Here is a 23383-nt window from a genome sequence, read left to right on the forward strand (position 1 = left end):
GCAAAATTAGTAAAATACGTTGAATTGGATTTAATTTGGTAAATAAAATTGTAAGAATTTAATATTTGATTTTTCAGTAAATTTAAAAATTTATATAGAGAAGCAAATAATAATTTAGAGCGGACATTGTCGGCTCTAGTCGCTCCCTGGCTGAAGCATTCCAGGAGCGTCATTCTGTACCAACCTTTGCAAAAATGTCCGGCGTAACAAACGAAAATAATGCAAAATTCGATGAGTAACAAGTTCTGCGTGACGTTGACGCAAACCGTTAACGAAAGAGATACCTGGTATGTAGGTGGGTATGCATTGACAGGTGATTTAGGCTCTTTGTTTCAAACCTCATTTTGTTTCTTTTAATTATATGTTACTATATAAACTGATTGATTTGTTTCAGCGCTCTGAAGTATAGTTTAAAGCAAATAATGGCTCCTTTTAGCTTTCAATTTTAGTCACTTTTTTTCGTTGGAGTTTGGCAACTCTACAACGATGTTCCAATTATTGGTTTTGCGATTTAGCAACACTTTTACCTGATTTACATGGAGGAAGACAGGAGGAGGGTTGCTGTCGGTTGACGTGATTCTTATTATTAATTTCTGGAGGAAAAGGCAGAAATACATAGATATATATTTGATCATTAATAATAAAAGCTTGTACTTGGTGTTGTGCACATAATATTTTTTGTAACGTTAACGAAATAGAAATTGTGAATAGTGCTCTGTTTATAGAAGGAGGTGTTCTGAGAGTGTTGTGTATGAATGAAACTGCTAAACAATATCAGATATTAGTATGAAAGGATTTTTAGATGAAGTGACGTAAGTTTAATGTGTATTGTGCTCATGCAACAATGTGAGTGAAAATAATTTAGTGACAAATTTAAACATTCATAACGTTTTAGTGATGGGACTGTTTAAGTTGTGATAATATCTGTTGAAGGTTAGTTTTAAATTCAGTTATATGTGGATTGGTAACAAAATTGGGGAATTGTGTTTTTATAATGTTGCAAAGGAAGTAAACCAATTTTTATATTTCCGGCATATTTTATATACATGTGCTCTGTTTCGGGATGTACATAGCAAATTTTATTTATATATTGTTAAGAACAGCATTTCCTCCCTATCGACTTCACAGAAGCAGTGAAGTTTCGTCATTTCATGTTGATTTTTATCGTATTACTGTAGTAGATTAGTTACTGTCTTCATAGTTGCTTGTAAAATTTTGAGGTAGGCTTCGTCTTGAGATGTTAAGGAGTTTCCAAAGTTGAAAGACTCATGGAGATTTATACATGAAATTCGAAAGAAATTTTTAATTAACATTTGTTGATTTAAATTACCCCAAAGATATTCTTTCTTATTTTATTTGCCTTATTATTGGCATTTATTCCGAAGTTGGGCGTCCGCATTCGCCACGTTTTTTCACTGTTATCTCCTTTCCACACTTTCTGCAATTTGTTCTTCGGTTCATTAATCCGTGATCTTCACAAACTTTTAAAAAATGTTCCTCGTTATCAACGTATTGCTTCACAAATGTTAAAACTGTTAGTTCATTGCCCTTGTACATTCGCCATGTTGATAACATAAATGCTCGTTTCTTTCCCACAATGCAGCTGTTCGGTTACCTTGCGCCAAGTAGTTCCCTCCGCTCGCCGTATAGTCCCATGTTTATAACCGCTTATATATAACAAATAAACAGATTTTTCGATACTCTTATACATTATCAAGCACACAAACGATCAAATTATCTATATCTTTCCTATAAATTTTAAAAAAATTGCTGGAAACGGACGCCCAACTTTGGAATTTAACCCTGAGGTAGGCTTCGTCTTGAGATGTTAAGGAGTTTCCAAAGTTGAAAGACTCATGGAGATTTATACATGAAATTCGAAAGAAATTTTTAATTAACATTTGTTGATTTAAATTACCCCAAAGATATTCTTTCTTATTTTATTTGCCTTATTATTTTCTGGCGCATGCTCTAATGACTGCGTACAGTTTGATAATCTGCATCCTGGCAAAAACACATCCTGTAATTTCTTCGGTGCATATTTAATGTACAGATCCGCATATTTATAAAATTTGCAGAACAAATTAGGGATAATTTTGGAACTGGTAGGTCAAAATCAGGTTAAAAACCACCATATTTACAGGGGAAATGAGTTGATTTTGCGTAAGAGTAATTACTACGTACCGGTACTAACATAACCTAACCTAACCTAGCCTAAACCATCAACACAAGAAAATATGCAGGAACTATGAATTTTAAGCAAAGAATTCTGGTCCCCCAAATACCATGATCCCAACTTAACGTAGCCTAAACTGACCCAACTAATCTAAACCACCAAAAAATACAGAAAATATAGTAAGAAAGTGCGAATTTTAAGCAAATGTTCTGGCCCCCCAATTCCAAAAATATGCCTAATATTTTAATAATCCAGTATGTAAATGATCTAGATATGTTGTGTTGTTAACTGTGGGACGCGTATGTACGCAGATATAAATTAGTGAAAGTCAATCTTTCTAAGCACTGTTTCCCTTAATGGAATCATTAATGAAGTGAGGTAAAATTGATTATATCAAGGCAACGTGCTAACTCACAATGCGCAACTATAGAAGTGTCCGACAGTTAAGGGATAAACATATTTATGATATCTAAGTACCGGTAAGTAATATGTTGCAGTATTTTGGAACACCAGTGTGTAAGCAATCGAAACATCAAGATATTACCTCTAATGTCGATAATAACGGAAAAAAATAATCCAAGACGTACAGTACTTGTCTTTATGCCACACACTGTGTTTTGTCCTATCTTGTTTATGTGTATACCCACCATTGTTGACGCATCTTTTTATTAGGGACACCCGCACACTACCGCGCGGCCCCCTGCTTTTCATCTGCCCAGACTTGGTTAGATAGAATTGATGCTTTTGAGTGCCCACCTAGGATAAATTGGTTTGTTTCTTGCACAATGGGTTTTATTGCATGCGTACACTGAAGCTCTCCTAAAGTGAATCTGTACCAGGGAGTGCAAGTTCATACCCCTAGAATGATTGATTAAGATATAGAGAGTCGATTTAATGAAAAATGACTAATATATGCAGCAAATTTATGTATGGATCCGTGCATTAAATCTGCACTGTTTCATTATTTAGCGATTCTTCAGGATGATGTACTTATTCTACAAACTTCCTGATAAAACATAGAATTCATAGTTCTTCCAATGTAAAACACTGAAATTAACAGTTCCGTTTGACTGCTTGAAACCCTAGTGTGCAGTATTCACTGCCTAAGTAGAATAAGTGAAGTTCATTTGTCAATACCAAGGATAAAAAGGAAATCCGAATGAAAAAAAGCCGAAACTAATATGACTAAGTGGTCATAATCTCAAGATTGGTGCCGAAGAATGGCTAAATTCAGGCCGGTCTTGAGATAGCGTCAAAATATTTCTAAGTTGGGTCGCCTAACCTCCACCAAGTTCGAAGTAATTCCGCGCGCGGAAACTAACTCTCTTCTACATTTACTTCTGTAGTGAATATGTAGAGTTTGTCCGGAAAGTAGTAGGACTGAATTTTTTTCAAAAAGTGTATTCACAATTTTGGCACATCGACTTAATAGTTTTTCCAAATGTACTCCTTCTGCATGAGCACAGCGTTTCCAGCGACTCTGCGAAGCACTGAAGGCTCCGTGGAACGCAGAAACTGGAATGCTCTTGAGTGGTGCGGTCCTTTCATGACCCTTTTCGGTTGAGGGAAGAGAAGTCTGAAGGAGCGACTGTGGGCTGTAGGGGTGGCTGGGGAAGCTGTGTGATGCCATGTTGGTCAGGAAATCTATGACAGCAAAGCTGGTGTGGCTCGGCATGTCTTGACGAAGCTTGCGTGATCCAGTGATTGCTGGACGGAGGCGGACGACTCGTTTTCTTGAGTCTTTCAAGTACTTCTGCGTAGAATGCCGCAATTTCAGTCTGACCAGGCGGTACAAACAATTTGTACCACTCAAAAACACTTGATCGTCCATGGCATCACTCCCATAAGCAGTCGTGGTCATATCATGGGTCTCACTCACAGTTTTACCTAGTTTGACGGAAATCTTCAGCGGGTAACGCTGCTCTAACAAAAGATTCATTATGGAGATAACAAGGCACCCAGAAAGGGGTTCACGTTAAACTCGATCTACACTCCGTGAAGACTTGGGGACGACTATCGACTGGTGCGCTGGTACCTAATAGGGATGGCCAGAACCGGTTCTTGGTGGAACCGGTTTTCGGGTCTGAACGGATCCGGTTCTAGAAGATCCGGTTCCGGAACCGGTTCTTCGGATCCAGGTCTGGAACCGGTTCTTCGGATCCAGGTCTGGAACCGGTTCTTCGGATCCAGATCTGGAACCGGTTCTGAAAACAACCGGTTCCTCGCGGAACCGGTTCCGCTGCAACCGAAACTTTGTTACCATCCCTACCTAAACGCGAGCTGCTGGCAAGCTGTGAACAGTATGGTAGATGAAATGGTGGAAGCGACAAGCAGGCTCCCAGACGGCGGCAGCTTGTCTCATTTGGCTACATAAACTGGGTAACTGGCAAACTCATTGGCTAAACAGGCAAACTGGCCAACTCATTTGGCTAAACACCCACTGGTGGACCAAATTTTTTTTCTGGGGGCACAAGCGGGTCTGGGCGGGGAAGGCACAAGCGCATGGTCCTCTTTGCATTATTTTTGAAGGTGAACTTTGTGCCTCCTTTACGGGTCTTTGGAGGTTTTCGGATCCAGGTCTGGAACCGGTCCCTTAGATCCGGTTCTGGAACCGGGTTTTCAGATCCAGATCTGGAACCGGTTCCTAAGATCCGGTTCTGGAACCGGGTTTTCGGATCCAGGTCCGGAACCGGTTCCTAAGATCCGGTTCTGGAACCGGGTTTTCGGATCCAGGTCTGGAACCGGTTCCTAAGATCCGGTTCTGGAACCGGGTTTTCGGATCCAGGTCCGGAACCGGTTCCAGAACCGGTTCTGAAAACCGGACCTCCGAGAACCGGTTCCTCGCGGAACCGGTTCCGCCGGAACCGGAACTTTGTGGCCATCCCTAGTACCTAAGACCCCAATCACCCAACCAGCGCAGTAACATCCCCCTCCTTCACCACGTTTTGGCGGGAAGAAGTCAATCGTACAAACCCTGTATATAACGAGGTGTGCATCTCGAGAATATTTTGAATTTTGATATATCCAGCGTGTTTTCAAATGGTGGAGTGAATGGGTAGATAAAGAACTGGAATTATCAATATTAGGTATTCAGCTGTATATGGTTTCATTAACGGATGTTTATTGTTTTGTTGTTTGAAGTTTAATCTACTTTCATTACTAAATTATATAAGGCATGAACGTGTGAGCTTCCGCCGGAAAACACACCCGGGCTTCCCACGCCTAAGGCGAATATACTAAGTACATAATCACAAGTGTGCTCTAGATATTTATTTTCTTCGTCAGTTACTCTTTCTGTGATAAACGACACACACTTAGCCTCTTTATATTATGAAACCTACATCCTTCACTTTTGTTAATAATAACAGACAATAGTAAATTTATCTCCTAATAAGACTTCAACTGCGCTAAAAATGTAGATTGTGTATTTTTTCTTTCGTGTGTGTCAGGAGTGGAGTGCCGTGTTGAATATTACGTGTGTTGCAATAAAAAAATTTATTGATGATGAGTTGTGTTAGATGAAGGGTTGTAACATGTAGAAACTAATCTTTTTCCTCTTTGTAGATGGATGAAGTACAGTGCCCACCAACACCCCTTATCATTACCGACGTGCAAAGTCCGAAGACAGAACCGGCTTCTCCGCGTCCAGATTCGAGCCCAAAGCCTCCGCCTGAAGAGCAAGTAACACAACCCAAGAAAGAAGAAGAGACCAAGGATGTCAATCGTGAATCGCCGGAGCCCAACTGTGCCATATGTTTGGGGAAGCTGCAGAACAAATCGTTCACTGATAGTTGTTTTCATCAGTTCTGTTTTACGTGTCTCTTGGAGTGGTCAAAGGTAAGCATTTTTAAAAATATGTGTATATATAAGTTGAGCGAAGCTTTTGTGCATTCACTTGGACGTTTCTCTGAGTCTGACAATCGAGGCACAACTGATTTAATGGTGTATGTGTGTATGAAGGGGTATCTCAAAACAGGCTTTAGCGACTTTTACATTTTTGAGTACGAGAAAGCTACTTAGCTAGTAAGAGAAATTAGTAAGTACTGTACACGCTACTGTCTGGTATCGGTTGATTTTTTGACACTGATATTTTGAACACCATTTTTACTGTGTTATGATTTGGTTAAATGATATAGATTATGTAATATTTTGGAAGACTCCAAAATTTCCATAAGGATGGAGTACTAAGTACAGTTAGGAGATCGTTTAGGACTTCATAATGACCTTCCTGTTACTTCTTGACAATTTTGTAGAAGATGCGATAACGAAAGTTACAAATGACAACAGAAATATAGTGCTGAGTGATCTAGCCACTTGAGTACGCGGATGTGTTCATGTAATAGGAGAATATAAAGGATCAATGCATCAAAACAAGAATATCTACCTAACGGCTTATAAGTCGATCTGAAAGTAAATGTTGATAAGATGTAGTACATTCTGATAAGTCATGTCCCTATTTACGGAACGTTGTAATCAGTAATTATAATAATAATTCAGAAGGAATGAATTAAGCATAGTCGTAAGAAAACGGGAAGGAAAGCGAGGAAATAAAAGTAAGTTAGTATCAAGAAATTCTTATACTGCTCCGTACATGACTTTTTGTCACAGTGCATAACGCTGACGAAATTGGCCAATATCTTAGAAACAAATATACCTTACCTTGATACAGAAAAAACAGCTTTTTCCACAAACATAAATTTTAACTTAAGGAAACACTAATGAATTAAACGTCTGTTCATTACTTTCCATACATCATATCATCATATAAACGAATTTTCTACAAATGACCAGCTCTTTGTATTTCTATAAAAGTAATGAATTGTGCTATATAAAAAATTTCATATTTTGCTGCGTAGAGTCGGTCGTATAAAGACTAGCTTTTTGCTCACAGCAGAGATCGCCTGTAGTTCTTTGCCAACTCTAAGACTGACCAAAACGAAACATTCATTTAATTTTTTTTTTTTTTAAACGAATACGTCGAAAATTAAAACTACATCAAAAAGTATTCTTCTACCAACTTTTAAGTTTTTTTCAAGAACCTAGTTTTTCCTTCTCGTCCTCTTGCTGACTAACCTCTTCACTTCTCCCCAACTTTTCCGTTTTTTCACCCCCTTTGCCGTTCTTTTCTTGTTGCTCCTTGTGTGTTCCAGTGTAATGTCATTTACTCTATAGCTCCCTTAATGCATGATCTATTAACATTTTCGTTTTTTTAATATGGGCTTTTATTAGACGTCGGTTTGTTCTTTTCCATAGTTGTCTGTTGGTAATTATTTTCTGCAATTTTATCTTTAGAATTCTCCTTAGGCGTTGATTTGCAAATGTTTGTAGTTGTGTGTTGATAGTAGAACAGCAATACGTAGTATTAACTAAAAGATTTTACCTGCCAACAATGTAATAGTTTCACCTTTACTTTTTGTTATAACCAGAGTGTGCACAATTTAATAACAAGTTTTAGTCTTTGCCACAGCAGTTGTAGGAAAGTAAAAGGAAACAGGCTGCAACTGCTAAATCAATCTGTAGGAGTTAACATTATTGGTAATAGGAGAGGTGACTGTTATTAATTTGAGCGTGTGAAATAATTGTGGTTAGTATATGTGTTGAAGTCCTAGAAGAACATATGTAGTTGAATTCTCTAAACAGAGTAATACAGGAAGAGTTAGCGTTAATATATGTAAAACAAATATAATAATGATAATACAGTATTGATCATACAGAATTGCAGATACAGTTAAATGAAGTAATTATTTCTGGTAGTACCAGTACTGGTAATTGCACTTTCATAAATTTGCTGGTAGGTGGATAATTTGGTTGGTTGATCGTAAGGGGGGTGAGATTCTATCTTATTCTGTTTTATTTATTACATTATTCTGCATCTGACACTTGCAATCGTTTGAAAAAGAAGTCCTAAATTAAAGTTAAAGCCTAGTCTTTATTAGGTATCTCTTCCTTTATTTATGTTTGTATTATTATTATGTAGTGTACTTCGTCTACACAATATATTTATATATATCCCTTGTATTTACTCACACTAAGAAAATTGATTTCTTGGTTGTGCAGTGAGTGGGATAAGCGTCACTGTATGTGAACTAAATTGTTATTCTTATTGGAAAAATGACACTTAATAGATATTCATAAAGATATTTTATTTCAGAAAGAAGTCGAGTGTAACGAATAATATATAATTCTTTTACTGTGTGAATGCTATTTAAAAAATGTACTTTGTTGTGAAATGTGTAGATAACATGGATTTTGAATGAAAAGGTGTCCTAAGAAAATGTGTGTATTTATTTTCTAGATCAAAGCTGAGTGTCCACTGTGTAAGCAGAATTTTAAATCTATTATTCACAATGTGCGGTCCATTGAAGACTACGACCAATACCATCTTCAGGAACAGCCACCTTCATTATCTTCTAGTATAGATAGGAGGTTCCGTTACAGGTAGGTGTTGAACTTTTCTATGATTAAGTAATGAGTGATATTGTAGGGAGCATTGAATAAAAGAAGGAACCGGAATGTAGAGAACAAAAAAAAGTTTAATTAGAATTTACAGATATGAATTGATGCATGTTAATAATAATTTAGAAACTTACCTTTTTATCTACATATTTAGTGTACTGTTTCGATGTTCTCTATCATCTTTTTCAGCAGATCAGAGCAACTCATGTAATTGCTGAGGAAAGTGTCAGGGAACACCGATACATACATTAAATATTAGACATGGTAAATAAAAAAGTAGATTTACAAATTATCAGGTTTAATATTGTTCACCGACACCCAAGTAAAAGTTTGATTCCATAAGGCGATTGAGTAATTGTTTTATCCAGATAAGTAAGTGATTGATAGTGTTTCTTGAAGTTGAGGTTGACAATCTAGATGGAAAGTAGGAAATCAAAGAGCTGGGTAATACTAAGAAGATAGTAGTCTCGGATGTTCTAACATAGTAACGAGGTGTCCTGACAGTGGAAGAAGTAACATAGGTAAATTAATGAAAAGAATTATACAATTTATACATATTTCTGAAAAGAAATGAGACCATTTTTTTTCTTAAATGCATTGGATGCATTCTATGATGTTGATTGAAATTAAAATAATTATGAATTCGTTTTAGTTAGTATACTGTGATATTGGAGTTAGTCTTACTGGATATATAACAAGTAATATATTCCGGCTTCATTGTTTCTAATACTGATTTTGTATGTTATATGTATATATTTTTGTGCTTGTCTATTCAAACCAGAAATAATAGAAATTAGCCATTTCCGATTTCAACATTAGTCGCCGTAAAACAAAAACAGTAACAAATAGTGACAGGTGGTTTTTAGGATCGATTTAACGTCTCAAAAAAATGATAACATCTTCACCTGCATCTCTGTAGTAAAAGTGGAAGTGGTAGAAATTGTACTATTGTTTCCAGTTTGAGAATTAGTCTCCATAGAATAATAATAATAATTTTAATAAAATGTAAGAGATAGCAAAGCTTTTTTTCGGCATCGATTCAGCGTCCCGACAAACGACCGTTAACCATCTAGTCAAACCTGAAGTGGTAGGACTTAACCATTTCAACGTTGAGTGCTTTATAGTAGAATCAGTAAGAAGTAGCGAGAAGCGCCATCTAGAATCAATTCAACATCCCTACAATATGTGTGGTTTTCTTCTTTAACTCTCTATTCAAACCATAAGTGGTAAAAATTAACGATTTCTGGTTGCAATATTGATCGCTATAGAAGGAATACGGTAATATATAGCGATAAATGCTTGTTTTTGGAAACGAATTAGCATCACAAGCGATAGAAATTTACAACTATTTCGGGTTCAACTGAGACTTTTTTTTTTTTTAAATGGATGCAGCTTCCCAGCAACAGGTTCCATCTACTCCGTTAGCTCTCTGGTCAAACCGGAAGTGGTAAAAACTAACCCCTTCCTGTTTCGGTCGTAGATAGCAAGAAGCTGTTTTATGGAATCGATTGTGCATCCCAAGAATAACTTGGTCTCATCCGTAATCCCTTTTCAAACCGACAGTGGTAGTGATTTCTACGTTGATCATCACAGAACAAAAACGGTCACAGGTAGCAGCAAGCGGTTTCTTGGAATTGATTCAGCGTCTCAAGAAAATCACATTTCCATCTCTGACCTTAGTTTCTGTATTACAATGCGAAATTTCAGTATTGAGTTCAGTTTGCATAGTTTGGAAATTACCGTAGTTTTACAATCTGAAACGCAGCTCACTTGTTTCTCACCATTTACAGAAAGTACTACATGTATGTATGTGCTGTATGGTTCCAAAATATGGTCGCTTACTCAGGGAAGAATGCACACTGAATTTTTTTGAGGATTTGAGAAAAATCCTGAGACGAATATTCGGACGGGAATGGAGAATGGCGGAAACTTCATCACGAGGAACTGCAACTGCATAATTTGTACCATTTTACCAAACAGTGTTAGGGTCATCAAGTCTAGGAGCTCAGGTGGGCAGGTCATGTAGCCAGAATGGAAGAAAATAGGAACAATTCCGAAGATTTAACTTGAAATCCAGTTGGAAAATGGGAATTAGAAATACTTAGGAGCAGATGGGATGACAATATTAAGATGAATCTGGCAGAAATAGGAATACAAAGTAGAAATTGGATCCTTCATTGCTCCACGTACGAATTTTTATGAATCTATCCCCCAAGAGGGTATTGGTCCCAAAAAAACAACCAAAGAACACGATATTTACCCTCCTCTCGCCGCCTCGTGGTACCCCGACGTATATAAAATGCACGCCAACGGAAAGTTGCATCCTTCAGGAATAAATTGGTTCCAAAACCATCTTCCCGCCTTAATTAGGGACTGAGCCATTGAGGTTTAAATCCTGACACGGCAGTTCCGTCAATGGGCGTTTAAAGATTAAGAGTGCAGACGACCAGTAGAACGTAACACAAAGAAACTACATATTCAGTGAACGGAAATCGGGAAAATCCTGATTTCTTTCTCCGAAATTGAACATTTGGACGGATCGAGATTAGGGGAGTTCCTGAAATTTGATGTAACGGTTGAATATAGATGGCAAGCAGTACCTGTGAGCGTGTAAAAATGTAATATATATGCCTATTTAGATTATTGTTTTAAACAAAATAAACATTTTAAACGTTTTTTTAAAACAAAATACTTTATTTTAAACGTTAAAAACGTTTTAAACATAAAAAAAAACGTTCTTTTTTAAGTTTTTTTTTCCAACCTTGTCATATAGTCACTGGCAGTAATTAATCCTTTTTAGAGTAATAACAGGACATGAAATTTTGGCCGTAATAGTACATGTTGAATGATATAAGTAGTCACACACGTGCCAGAAAGAATTATACGAACTTATGGCATTCACTATATATAAACTAGGTGTTTTGAAAACAAAGAGAAAGATAACTCATCGGACCAAATTACTCTTCCAACCATCGGCAGTCCATTGTGTATGTTCTTGGCAGCACCTTTATCGTGCCGGTGAAAAAGATTTTGAAATTGTATTTCACCGCTTCTTGTTGTACTTTAATTGTAGATACAGATCGTTCCAGATATTGATTGAATTGTGTACTCAGGTGTGCACATTAATTTCTACGGTTGTTTGTAACGATTCTCATCCTTAGTTTCGTTTCTGCCTATTATTCCTCTTATTTAAAGATACCACGAGTTCTATATCCCATTGTCATTCTGTGCACAATTGCCCTCGATACACCTAATACACAGGCAATCTTGGATACAAATTCAAATTCAGAGAGATCTCTCATTTAGCACCACCAACGTTTCCGTATTGCACATACAAATCTACACTGAACTGCCTCATGGGTATATGATTAACGTTAGAGCATTTGGCGTGGAAGTCCCGAGTTCGATTCAGTGGTGTATTTTGTGGGCTACCGGGCAGATTCTTTGCACGGAGTCTTTCTCGCTCCTCTGGAGATCTTCGATTTGGCAACGTAGGAGAAACCTACTCTCTGTTTGCTTACTGCAGCAAATCGTGTAGTTCTCAAAGCGTTCTCCTCTGCTTCACTCCAACCACAGCTTACAAACAGGCTTCCAGGTAGCATCAGTTGCCTATAGAGTAATCGGTTTCTTGAGCTTGCGCGAAGGGTGAAGGGAAGTTATACGAGTAATGACAGCGCATTTTGATGGTCGCTGAGAATTTTCTTGGACATCTGTGAGCCTCGTTCGGTAGGGTTTGCGTCAACGCAGAACAAATTTTGTTTTACATTATTTTGCGATAGTGAGCATAGCTATGATAATTACCTTTCGCATTGTTTGCGTTACGTTGTGAAGTCTCTTACAAACTGAGAGCTTTCGTTGGCAAATAGCCTATTTTAGCGTTCTTTATTATTCACACGACTTCCATTTACTCTGATGTGTAGAGTTACCACCTATCCAAAGTAAAATGTAGGGACACATCACGCAGCACATAAAAGTGGAAATGTACAATTATTTTCCCATAATAACTAATAAGATAAAACAAGTCTTTCTAATAAAGAGCAAATCATATTTATCTACTTGATAAAAGGAATAATAATAATAATAATGTACATTTGTTATAAAGGTTAATGATAGCCCAAGCCATCAAACCAATATTCGCCACTTGTTCGATTCCTGATGGGAGCTCATGTGATTCGGATTCCCCGTTAAACTATAGAACCACGTGTCACATAGCCTTGATGCTGAAAGGGATGGTAAACCCTGATCCACTAGCACCACAAATTCGTATTACAATGTCTCGGATACTAATCACTATCACCCAACCAGTATTAATACATGCAGTGCACGATGTTGAAGATGTCTACAAGTGTAGTATATTAAATCTTTTTTAATTTTTTTTAAGTATTGTATATCTAAATGTCAAAGAGAGTCTGTTAATAATTGGCTGTGTATTTTGTAAATTGCAGATCAACATTGACACCAGAAAGAAGACAGGAAATCGCGTTAGAACAGTTGCTTTTATCTCATACTTATGCAAGCGATGCTATTATTCCACCACAGAGATTAAGTTCTCGTAGTTTGTGGAGGCGTCGGCGACAGGTCGCAACTAGTGAATTTCGACGCAATATCTATTTGCAGGATTTGTGGGTACAGCCCATCAGTGATGTTACAGGAAGATATAGAGAAACATCGCCAGAGTTCTTTAGGTAAACTAATAACCGTAGGATATTTTCTTTATGTGTTGGTTACTCAAATTTTAGTAATGGAGGGGGAATTTTAGTAATAGTGCAAAATATTTCAGTAGTAGTATGGGGTCCTCTAATGTGAAAGGTTCTTCTCAAAATGGGAAGTATTAGATAAATGTATGAAGGTATTTGTACCTTTCAAATTCTCTTCATCCACAACATGCAGCATCATGCAAACTTTTATTAGCGTCTCCCGTTAACGCAAGACTATGTAAGAATTACGGTAATCAGTCAGTAACACCAAAGTTCTTACGTACATTATGAACTGTCTTGCCTTGTGTCTCGAATTTGTGATTTATTCAAAGGGAAAAAGACTCCTTCTCTCCTCCCTCCCTCTTTCTCCATCTGACCTATCAAAAAAACCTTCAGGAATCGCATCACTATATTGAAAGCATTAAAATTCTACACCCGTGCTGCTCCATCACCGAAAGGAGTGTGTTCTTCGATTGTTCGTCAGTAGTAGGTAGCATCCCTCCTGCTAAATCTAGACAAAGGAAACTTACACCACAGGAGGGATGGCATTATTTCAGACTTAGAGGAACAAGACAAGTCTAGGTAATAACACTAATGTTATTACATATTAAGTTACAAAAATTGATATACAACAACTCAAATTCTTTTTCGTTCACAGCTCGAAAAACGTAACTGCAGGATAAAAACGCTCGTTATGGATGTCTCTTTTCGTTTGTTCATATCACATTGTTGCCATCTGTAAATATAGAAAAGAATATATATCGCTAACGTACTCTTCACAAATTAGTTTATATCTATAACCAACACAAATGAATTTGTAGTTATCTAGAGATTCATTGCATTTCAGCTCACAGGATCGACAAAGTTTTTAACTTCAGTTGCTGTCTTTTAATTTGTGCATCATACTTGTTCTAAAGAAACAAAATAAAATCTCTCAGTTTAACGTCTCACGTTTATGCCCTCTAGCCAAGGGAGACTATGATTAAGGCAAATGAATGATGATGGAACTATTGGTGAAATGAGAAAGTGGGAGAAAACGAGAATGCATGGACACGATGTTGTCCACCCCAAACTTTGCTGGGGATCGAACCAGCACCCCACGCACCAGAGGTAAGGCTCTATCACTGAACCACCATTCCACCTTCTTGTTCTAAAAAAGTCTGTTTCGTTTATGCAGTGGAAAGTAATCAACATTTGTCTGGAATTCCGAAACTATTTTACTCACAGGAAGGATGGAAGGATGGAACTAGTAATAACTGCATGAAACATGTTTGGTCAAAAATTAAAAATTTTCTTATAAATTTTTAGAAGTGAGGTTACCTATTTTTTCTCATAAGAGTTACAACGAAACGAGGAGCTAAATAATGCGTCTGTTTTAGCAATCGTCTCTGAAAAAAAGGTGTGAGAGAATACTGAAACCATATGAGTAAATCAAAATAAATTTTTAAAAAAATTAAAAATCCGACATACAAGGTAAGACTGTTCTTTCTGAATTATTTATCTGGCACTTATCAGCAAATATTCTTACCCCTACGTCATTTTTCAAACTCTTGGACAGCTTTTTTCAATATATCGACTTCGTTTGTAACTTCTTGGGCGGACCTTTGTAATTCTCACTTACATCGATTCTCAAAAGGATTTGAAACGTAATTTATAATGAAATTATATTAACTGAAGCACCCAACTGGTAACGGGAAATTAATTTTACGTTTCAGTGATTCCTTGACGTCCTCATCGAAAAAATTTGCATTTGTCAAGGACACTCGAGAAGGAGTTTATTTTTTTAAAAGAAAATATGTTCGTTGTAGATTTTAATCTGTTTCGTCAACTGTAGAGACAATTTAACCTTTAATCATCTCTAAAAATTCTTTTTCAAGAATCACTCCTTTCTTTTCTAACGTTTTTCAACAACTTATCGTAGTGTTAGTAAATACAGATGTTACTTTTCCTCAATTTTTTTCAAACTGTTATTTAACCAAATCGTTTACTGAACCGTGAATAGATTTTTCCCTTATAACTTAATTTTAAAATGGTAACATAGTTATCTCCACTTTTAATTAGCCTTTAATTCAGTGTGCCATTAAAAAAAAAAGAAAGAAAAAAAAACTGTTCCTTTTGTGCAAATTATTTAACTGTAAAACTAATATCTACGTGATATAATATGATCAGATCAATGCCTGTAAAACCCGTTGCAGAGGAATGGTATTCGACAAGGAATATTTACAGCTGTGATTCAAGGAATTCAGCTGTGATTCAAGCACTGAATAGTCTCTATAGTGGAAAAACTTGTTCAAATATGTAGTTCTTCTCAAAAGGCGTAACTTTGTAAAAATACACGCATTAAATTGATGATAAGGGGTCATTAAAACGTAGCGATAATTTGTCATCAATATTGAGATGCTTTAGTTAGTATAATTTCCACTTTAAGATATAAATATGCATTCTATTACATCAATAATATATTTTAAACGTAATTTTCTTGTATGCCAACCTCTTCTAAACAATTTCTACATTTTTTTTTATCTATTAAGCGGCTCATTTCTACAAATGTGTATCATAAATATAAGGTGGATTTTCGATTTACTGAAAAACGTGCAGAAATATATATCTGAAATTATATTATGTTTCGCACATAGTATCATACTAACATTCGACATAGGAACCATTGTGGTCTAAACATGGATTCCAACGTGACACAAAATCGTCCATGCTCTTTGCAAAGAAATGTTGCTCCAGGCTCCCTAACTAGGTAACTGTAGCTTGTTGTGCCTCTTCCAGTGTATTGAAACGCCACACACTTCTTTATGGGTTCAAACAAATGGTAGTCGAAAGGGACTAACTGCACTGTCAGTTCGTCACTGCAGTGTCAAGTACTTTGATTAGTTAATTATTCCAAGAACTAGACTTTTGTGCAGAGCATGACCCAAATTATCAGCAAATTTACAAAATGCTGCATGTGTCTGTCGGCATATCACAAATGCGTAAGAGCTGCTTCTCTTATTATGTGTGAAATATCTCTTCTCTCTCAGCACTGGTGTTTGTTTCTCACAATACTGTCATAACATATATTTAATAATACTTAAATGCCTAGACTGACTGCTGTCTTCCGAAAGTTAGGAAGATGAAATTGGGTATAATTAGAAATTTCTTACTAAAGACAAGTGGGCACGTATCCCAGCGCTTCCGGAAATACCTTTTAAATGGGGATGCTTTTTTAAATGTAAAAATTTCGTCGAGGTTATCTGTCTTATCGTGGGAAACATGGGTGACCCTCTTGAAACGAATTTCCGAACATAGGGAACACTTGACTCCGGCGAGCTTTTATCATGGTATTTTCATTAAAATGCATAGCGTGAGGTGTGAAAGGAGGATTGAAAGTGTACATCAAAATTAGAGTATCTCATGAACCGTCAAATAAACTTCTAATCAAATATGTGTAGCCACGTATTTCATTGTTTCCGAGAATTCTGTTTCTGAAGAGCTGGGGGAAATAATTCTAAATTTGGTTTCCTATGTTGTATTCATGAAATATCCAAAGCGAGGAAATGTTTCAGCTGTTTAAAGGGAATGTTTGAACATAGGGCCGACCTGGGTTTGGCATTTCATTTTGATTGAAATATGTTTTTTGAGAGGGGCAGAAGGAGATTTAAATTGTTTGCAAGTAATTCCATAAATTTGTTTTTCTTTTGGGACGAGCAGGCATTTCAGCCAGTAGTTAATAAATATGTGTACTCAAATTTTCAGTACAGAATGCAAAATGGAGGTGGAAACATTTATAAATAACTGATTTCTGATTGGAGCAATACACTATTTATTAAAACTGAAATAAAGTTAAAACATTCAACAGCTTAACGCTGCATCCCTCAGACATTCAATCAATTATTGGATTGAGTGTCTGACGAATGTGTAGTGTTAAGTTGCTGAAACTCTAACATTAGTATATTTTGGTATATTAATAAAGAACTTAAAAAGACAATACAGAATACCAATATATATATATATATATATATATATATATATATATATATATATATATATATCTCAAGAAGTAAACAGTATGGTATCTACAAAATGTTATTAAAGAAAATACGGAGGGTGATCAGAAAGTAAGGTTACAAAGACTGCAGTGAAGCATATATATATATTATTTCATACAACCAATACAGCCAACAAGTAGTACATACATTAGGATAGTTTTCAACATAGTCCTCCATTTCGGTTGAGGCACTTTTACTCGCATCGTGGGATGGGTTTAAAGATTCCCTCCTGGTAAAAATCCTGCCCGTGCGTGTTTAGCCATGTTGTCATTTTACGGTACTTCAGAATATCGTGCACAATATGACGAACGCTTTCGAACGACATTCCCAATTCTGCCATCAGTGATCTTCCTGTTGTTCTCGGTCAATCAGTTCCTCCACGCGAGCTTTGTTCAAATCTGTTTATGCTTGCTGGGTCGGCCACTGCACTCCTCGTCGGTGACGTTTTCTCTACCAGCCGCAAAACTTCAACATCATTTTATTATATGCTGACGAGACATTACAGTCTCTCCGTAATTGCCGGTGAATTTCAGCCGCGATTATATGTTTCGCCCACAGAAATCGAATAACTGAGCGAACTTCTTCGCGAGACCAGTTTTCTAAACGATTCGCCGTATGTGTTTACATTCAATGAGCGCCGTAAATGGCGGGTGGCTGAAACTGTGCACAGTTCCTAATTCTATGTATTAAAATTACCCACACCTCTCATTTCTTTATATGACAGACGAGAGTCCAGAAATATTTGCCGGCCTTGTAACTTTAGTTTCTGATCCCCCTCGTAGTAACAGTTTTTCCGAGTCTTGAGTCCGGAAATGTAAATACTAAGTTTATGACGTAATAGTTTTGGGGCATTTAAATGCTATATTGTTTGTTGTTATTAGTAGAAATAAAACGTGACGAGGTCATAGTGGAGATCCATAATTAGATGAGCCTAAAGACATAAAGGCCAGAATCCCGAAGATGTTATTTGATTCAAGTTCAATAAAAAGAAGTCTAATAAAACTTTGCCGGTGAAAATTCCAAACGTGAGAACAACACCATTAAAAATTCGGTATGTCGTTGTGTGATTAAAGGAAATATCGAAGGTTAAAGATGGAATGAGTAGGGAAGGACGAAACTAATGTATATAGTTAATTTTTAACTCTAAGTAATGCGTCTAAAGCTCATTTCCTACCACTCCTGTGCAATTCAAGGCATTAATTTCGTCACTTATATATATATTAAACTTGACTAATGTCACTTGTTATCTGAAGAAACCACGATTTTTTAGGTTTATTAATCTTGATGTTAGAATTATGTCAAGACATGCAAATGGCTTCTGTGATTGAAAGAGCCACCAGCAATGGTAGAAAATGTAATTGAAAGTAAAATTACACTTTGATTCGCATCTTCATAGAAGTCAAACTGGGATTGCCTATTTCCTACAAAATGAAAGTTAGTCTCTCTAGGACACTGTTTCTCAAACTTTTTTCGAGTGAGAACCATTTTTTTTAGAATGTTTTAGAGCCCCTACTCTTGTCGTGCTCTATTTTTTTTTTTTTTTTGCATATATTTTTAAAATACTATTACGTAATTATAATTCTCTTAATTTTATATTAGTATTAGTATAATAATATAGAGCTCCTTCGTGGCTAAACGGTTAGCGTACGCGCCTTTGGCGTGGGAAATCCGACTTAGATTCCCGGCGGGAGCTCATCAGTAGGTAGGTCCGTACATCCTCGCTGCTGAACGGGACATTAAACTCAAAATCGACTCAACTCAATATAATAATATACAAATCAGTTTTTTAATATACATATATATGTATAAGATATCAGGAATATTTTGCAATAATACATCTGTGTTAGCTATTAGCATTTAACACTTAACCTTATTAAATTATATAATAAATTATACATGTAATCCACATCTATTGATCAACTACAGGGTGTCCAATATACAACGCAACCCGGAGTTTGGAATAGTAGAACTTTTGAACCTGAAGTGATACACGAATAATGGTTATACCAAAATGAAGCCTTGTTCATACATACATTTTTAAAGTAGGAAGCAACGATGGAAATACACTAGGAACCACATAGTGTTGCCAGATGTAACTTTGAAATTATCATGATCGTGTACTTACATGCACCCGGCAACACTGCTACTATCAGAAACGAGTTACCAGCTCTACAGCGGATGCTGGGAGTGTCCCCTGTTTTGATCGAAACCTGGTTCACACGTTTCATCAGGTTGGCAGCAACTTTACGAAGATTAGAAGTGTTAATGTTCTCTGTGGCACTGCGAATGTTCGTTTCCAGGTCTTGAATAGTTCGAGAATTGTTCTTGTATACCTTTTGCTTTAAATAGTCCCATAGAAATGAATAGCAGTGTTGCCGGATGCATGTATGTAAAAATTTTATCGTGATAATTTCAAAGTTTGTTTTTCATTGTTTTCAGGAATTACATAATGTAGACAGATCCTTAACATACCTTTTGATGCACTGAAACATCAGCAAAGTTGCCAATTCAGAGTGTTAATTTATGAAAACTACGATTTCTCTAGTTCCCCCTTACAGAGGCTTCATCTGATTAGTTATCGGTGGAAATGAAAAATGCTTTTTTCTGCTCCCTAGTTTCCAAGCTACTCCAACTAAACAAACTGAAAATTAACGACAGAACATCCATACGTATTATGAGTCAATTTACATGTTTTGCAAAAAAAAAAAAAAAAAATCTGGCAACACTGTGTGGTTCCTAGTGTACTTAAATCGTTGCTTCCTAGTTTAAAAATATATGCATGAACAAGGCTTCATTTTGGTATAACCATTATTTGTGTATCACTTCAGGTACAAAAGTTCTACTATCCCAAACTCCGGGTTGCATTGTATATTGGACACCCTGTATAATAATTACTATATAATTCACTTTAAAAAGTAATGCTCACTCTAAGAGAGCTACAAGGGCAGACCTCGAATACCACTTCGTGCCCGCTGACCACAGTTTGAGAAACTTTGCTCTAGAGGTTTAAAAAAATTGAGCTGTACTTCGTATGCCAAATTTCGTCATTTTCAATAAATTCTGCTAAAATTGTAAAGTGGATCACGCAAAATGTACATTTATGAAGGAATGAATTGGCCTGCGTTTATAATAAGGATTGTAATAAACCTAAATATTTTAGGAACCCATAACTCTAAAATGTTTTGAGGTTTGCATATTTGTGAGAAACGTACATTTATGAATAGGTTAGATATGGATAACCATCCCTATGGTTGCCGTTACCATAAAGACATTAATATATTAACTCTGTTAACTAACTCGGCCCAGATAATCGCTTTAGTTTTCTTCACAACAAAGGCGCTTTTGTTCGTGTTCTCGTGTGGAGTAACGGACGGACGTACTAACATTACAGTCTTATAAAGCCCATTAGCATGATCATAATAAAAATAGGACATGTCCGAAATTGAAAACCTTTAATCACTTATTGTTCAATGTAGTATAAGATGTTTTCTTTTTAAATAGAAAATATATATGACTAATGTATATTTTTCCTTATTTGTTTTCAGGAACAACCCCGCTACAACCCATCGTCTGGTGCCCTGGCTGAATCGAGAGCTTAACATTCTTCTGTACAACCATTCTACGCATGTGGCATATGTATTAGACCTTATAATGGATCTTATTACTCGATACGACATTAATAGTGCGGAATTCCGTCAACATTTAATTCCCTATTTCGGCTTACACACAAACCATTTTATCCATGAATTCTATCAGTTTGCTCGTTCTCCTTTTGATATGATAGGATACGACCAGTATGCACAGTATGGACCGAATTTAGCAACAGAAGTCCAGGGAATATCTTCTGAGGCTTCTGACAATGAAATTGATGTGATTGTTATATCTTCAGATTCATCTCCGACACGTCAAGAAACAAGAAACTCCGAATCATCCTCAACGGCTGCAAAAAAGAAGAAAGGAACTTTGTCCCGCCTCTTTGGTCAAGGCTCGTCTCAAAATAAAGATGCCAGAAAAAAGTCAAGTCAGACAACGGCGTCGACAACAAGAAGCGATCTACCACGTCCATTATCCCCAATGCCAGGACCTTCTGGTTTAAACCGACGTCCCGATTCTTCAAGTTCGAGTTCCAGTGATTCTGATGACTCTGATGACAGTAGTAGTGATCCTACAGGAAAAAGGAAAACTCGAGGATATGTCATGCCTAAGAAAGAACCAGTAGAGAAGAAAGATGATGATTCTGATGATTGTCTTATTGTTGGGTATGTGAAGCCTCGTCATGAACGAACCCCAGAGATCATCACGCTTTCTTCTGAAGTAGAATCGGATCTTGATGTGGAAAGAGAAGAGGAAGTGCCGTTTGTATACGATACGACGACGGAAGGCCATTATACTGAAACTGATAACACAGCCATTCAGAGTTCGGGAAGTGAGTGGACGCCAGTTAGCGAACTCAAGAAGAAAAAGTCCAAAAGGGCAAGAATTAGGCGACTTTTCTCGACATCGGAGAGCTCTGATGATAATGACAACCGTAGTTCAGGGAAGTCGAAATCAAAAGTGACCAATTGGGAATCCGAGGACCATACTTACTGGAAGAAGGCGCTAAGACTTAAGTTTGACAACCGGAACCGTTCATTACCTTCAAGGTCATTGTCCACATCTTCAGATGACGATAGCGAAGTGCAAAAGAGGGTGAAACACAGAAGAAAGCCTAGAAAACCACGAGAAAAGGAAACCCGAAAACACGTGAGAAGTACAGAAACTTTGCGTGATCATGATTATATTGGAAGTGAACCCCAGCCAACATATAACCCCCCGTATTCGGCATCTGAAATAATAAGTTTTATGGATGGTGACCGGCCAAAGCTACGCATTCGTAGTATAGTGTTGCCCAAAAACTCAAGTGGTAATGGTGACAATAGTTCAGTGAATTCTGACACGCTCACTACTTCTTCCCATTCGTCACGGAAGAAGAACGATCGTAGCAGTAGCCAAAGCAAAAGGCACAGGCATAGCAGTTCCCATCATAAACACAAGCATAAGAAGAAGAAGCATAAAAGGAGAAAAAGCACAGACTCTCATTCCAAACATCGGAAAAAGCGTAAAGTAAAGAAACAGCGAAGTGATGACTCCTCTTCGTGATCCAGTGAAAGTCCAGTGCGTCACACAGTTTCCCTCAAAGTACAAGAAAACACGTAAATAACCGTACACAGATCGAAATGAAGATATGTAATGGTCAGGAAAAGTGTATTCTGATTAATACAAATAGTGATATTTTTAAATATTAACTTATATATTTAGTGCTTGTTAACGTGAGAGAAGTTAATATATGGGTTTTTGATCAAAGTTGTGATTGACATCTTTTGGGTTTTTAATGAAAGTTGTTGCTGACATCTATTAGGTTGTGGATGTAATTTATTAGTTTTCTTTACCCATCGACGTAAAAGAAATGGCTTCATCACATTTTTTTTTATATGTATGTAGATATAACTATATAATGGCAGCAAGAAGACCTGTTATAATGATAATTCAGCATTAGCCGAAATAATTGTGTACTTTCCTAGAAGAGTTTTAGTAGTATCAAATCGTTAGATCCGTAATTTATATCCCTAGGGAAGTATAATGACTATATGAGTAATGAAAGAAAAAGTAATTTGGAAATCTAGAAAAGCATAATACGCATGTTTCAAAAGACAGCTCCTAACGTCTTATCGCAGCAATGTTTATGTGTGAATGTTTGATGAGTCAATATTTTAAGAACAACATAGCTGTGTAAGTGAACATTCCAAAAAAAAATCAAGTGCGACAAATACTTGTGAACTATCCTCATATTCTTTTTACGTCGTAAAAGAAAAAGACGGCACTGCTTGCAAATTAGTTCAGCTACTTATTTTGTGTCTCACTCACTATCCGTCTCTTTCAGCAAGATAAGTTTTTAGAGTATGGGGAGTTTTCATTTCTCGTAAATGTAAAGAAATTCTATTATCGATAATGCATATAAAAGCCTTAAATAAAAACAA

General features: G+C 36.6%; 1 protein-coding gene across 2 annotated transcripts; it reads left to right on the forward strand.

Moving 5' to 3' along the window:
• Positions 1-520: 520 nt before the first annotated feature.
• LOC145673006 (uncharacterized) lies at positions 521-23383 on the forward strand. 2 transcript variants are annotated; one of them, XM_081742306.1, is made up of 5 exons: positions 521-933; positions 5741-6013; positions 8472-8614; positions 13078-13317; positions 20912-23383. In XM_081742306.1, exons 2-5 carry the CDS (start codon positions 5741-5743, stop codon positions 22503-22505), a joined length of 2250 nt encoding a protein of 749 aa, XP_081598432.1. In that variant the 5' UTR covers positions 521-933; the 3' UTR covers positions 22506-23383. The 2 variants fall into 2 exon arrangements, with proteins under 2 accessions (XP_081598432.1, XP_081598433.1); XM_081742307.1 differs by having other exon boundaries at positions 521-812.

Source organism: Thermobia domestica, chromosome 16 (assembly GCF_964235325.1).
Source record: "Thermobia domestica chromosome 16, izTheDome1.hap1.1, whole genome shotgun sequence".
Lineage (NCBI taxonomy): Eukaryota > Metazoa > Arthropoda > Insecta > Zygentoma > Lepismatidae > Thermobia > Thermobia domestica.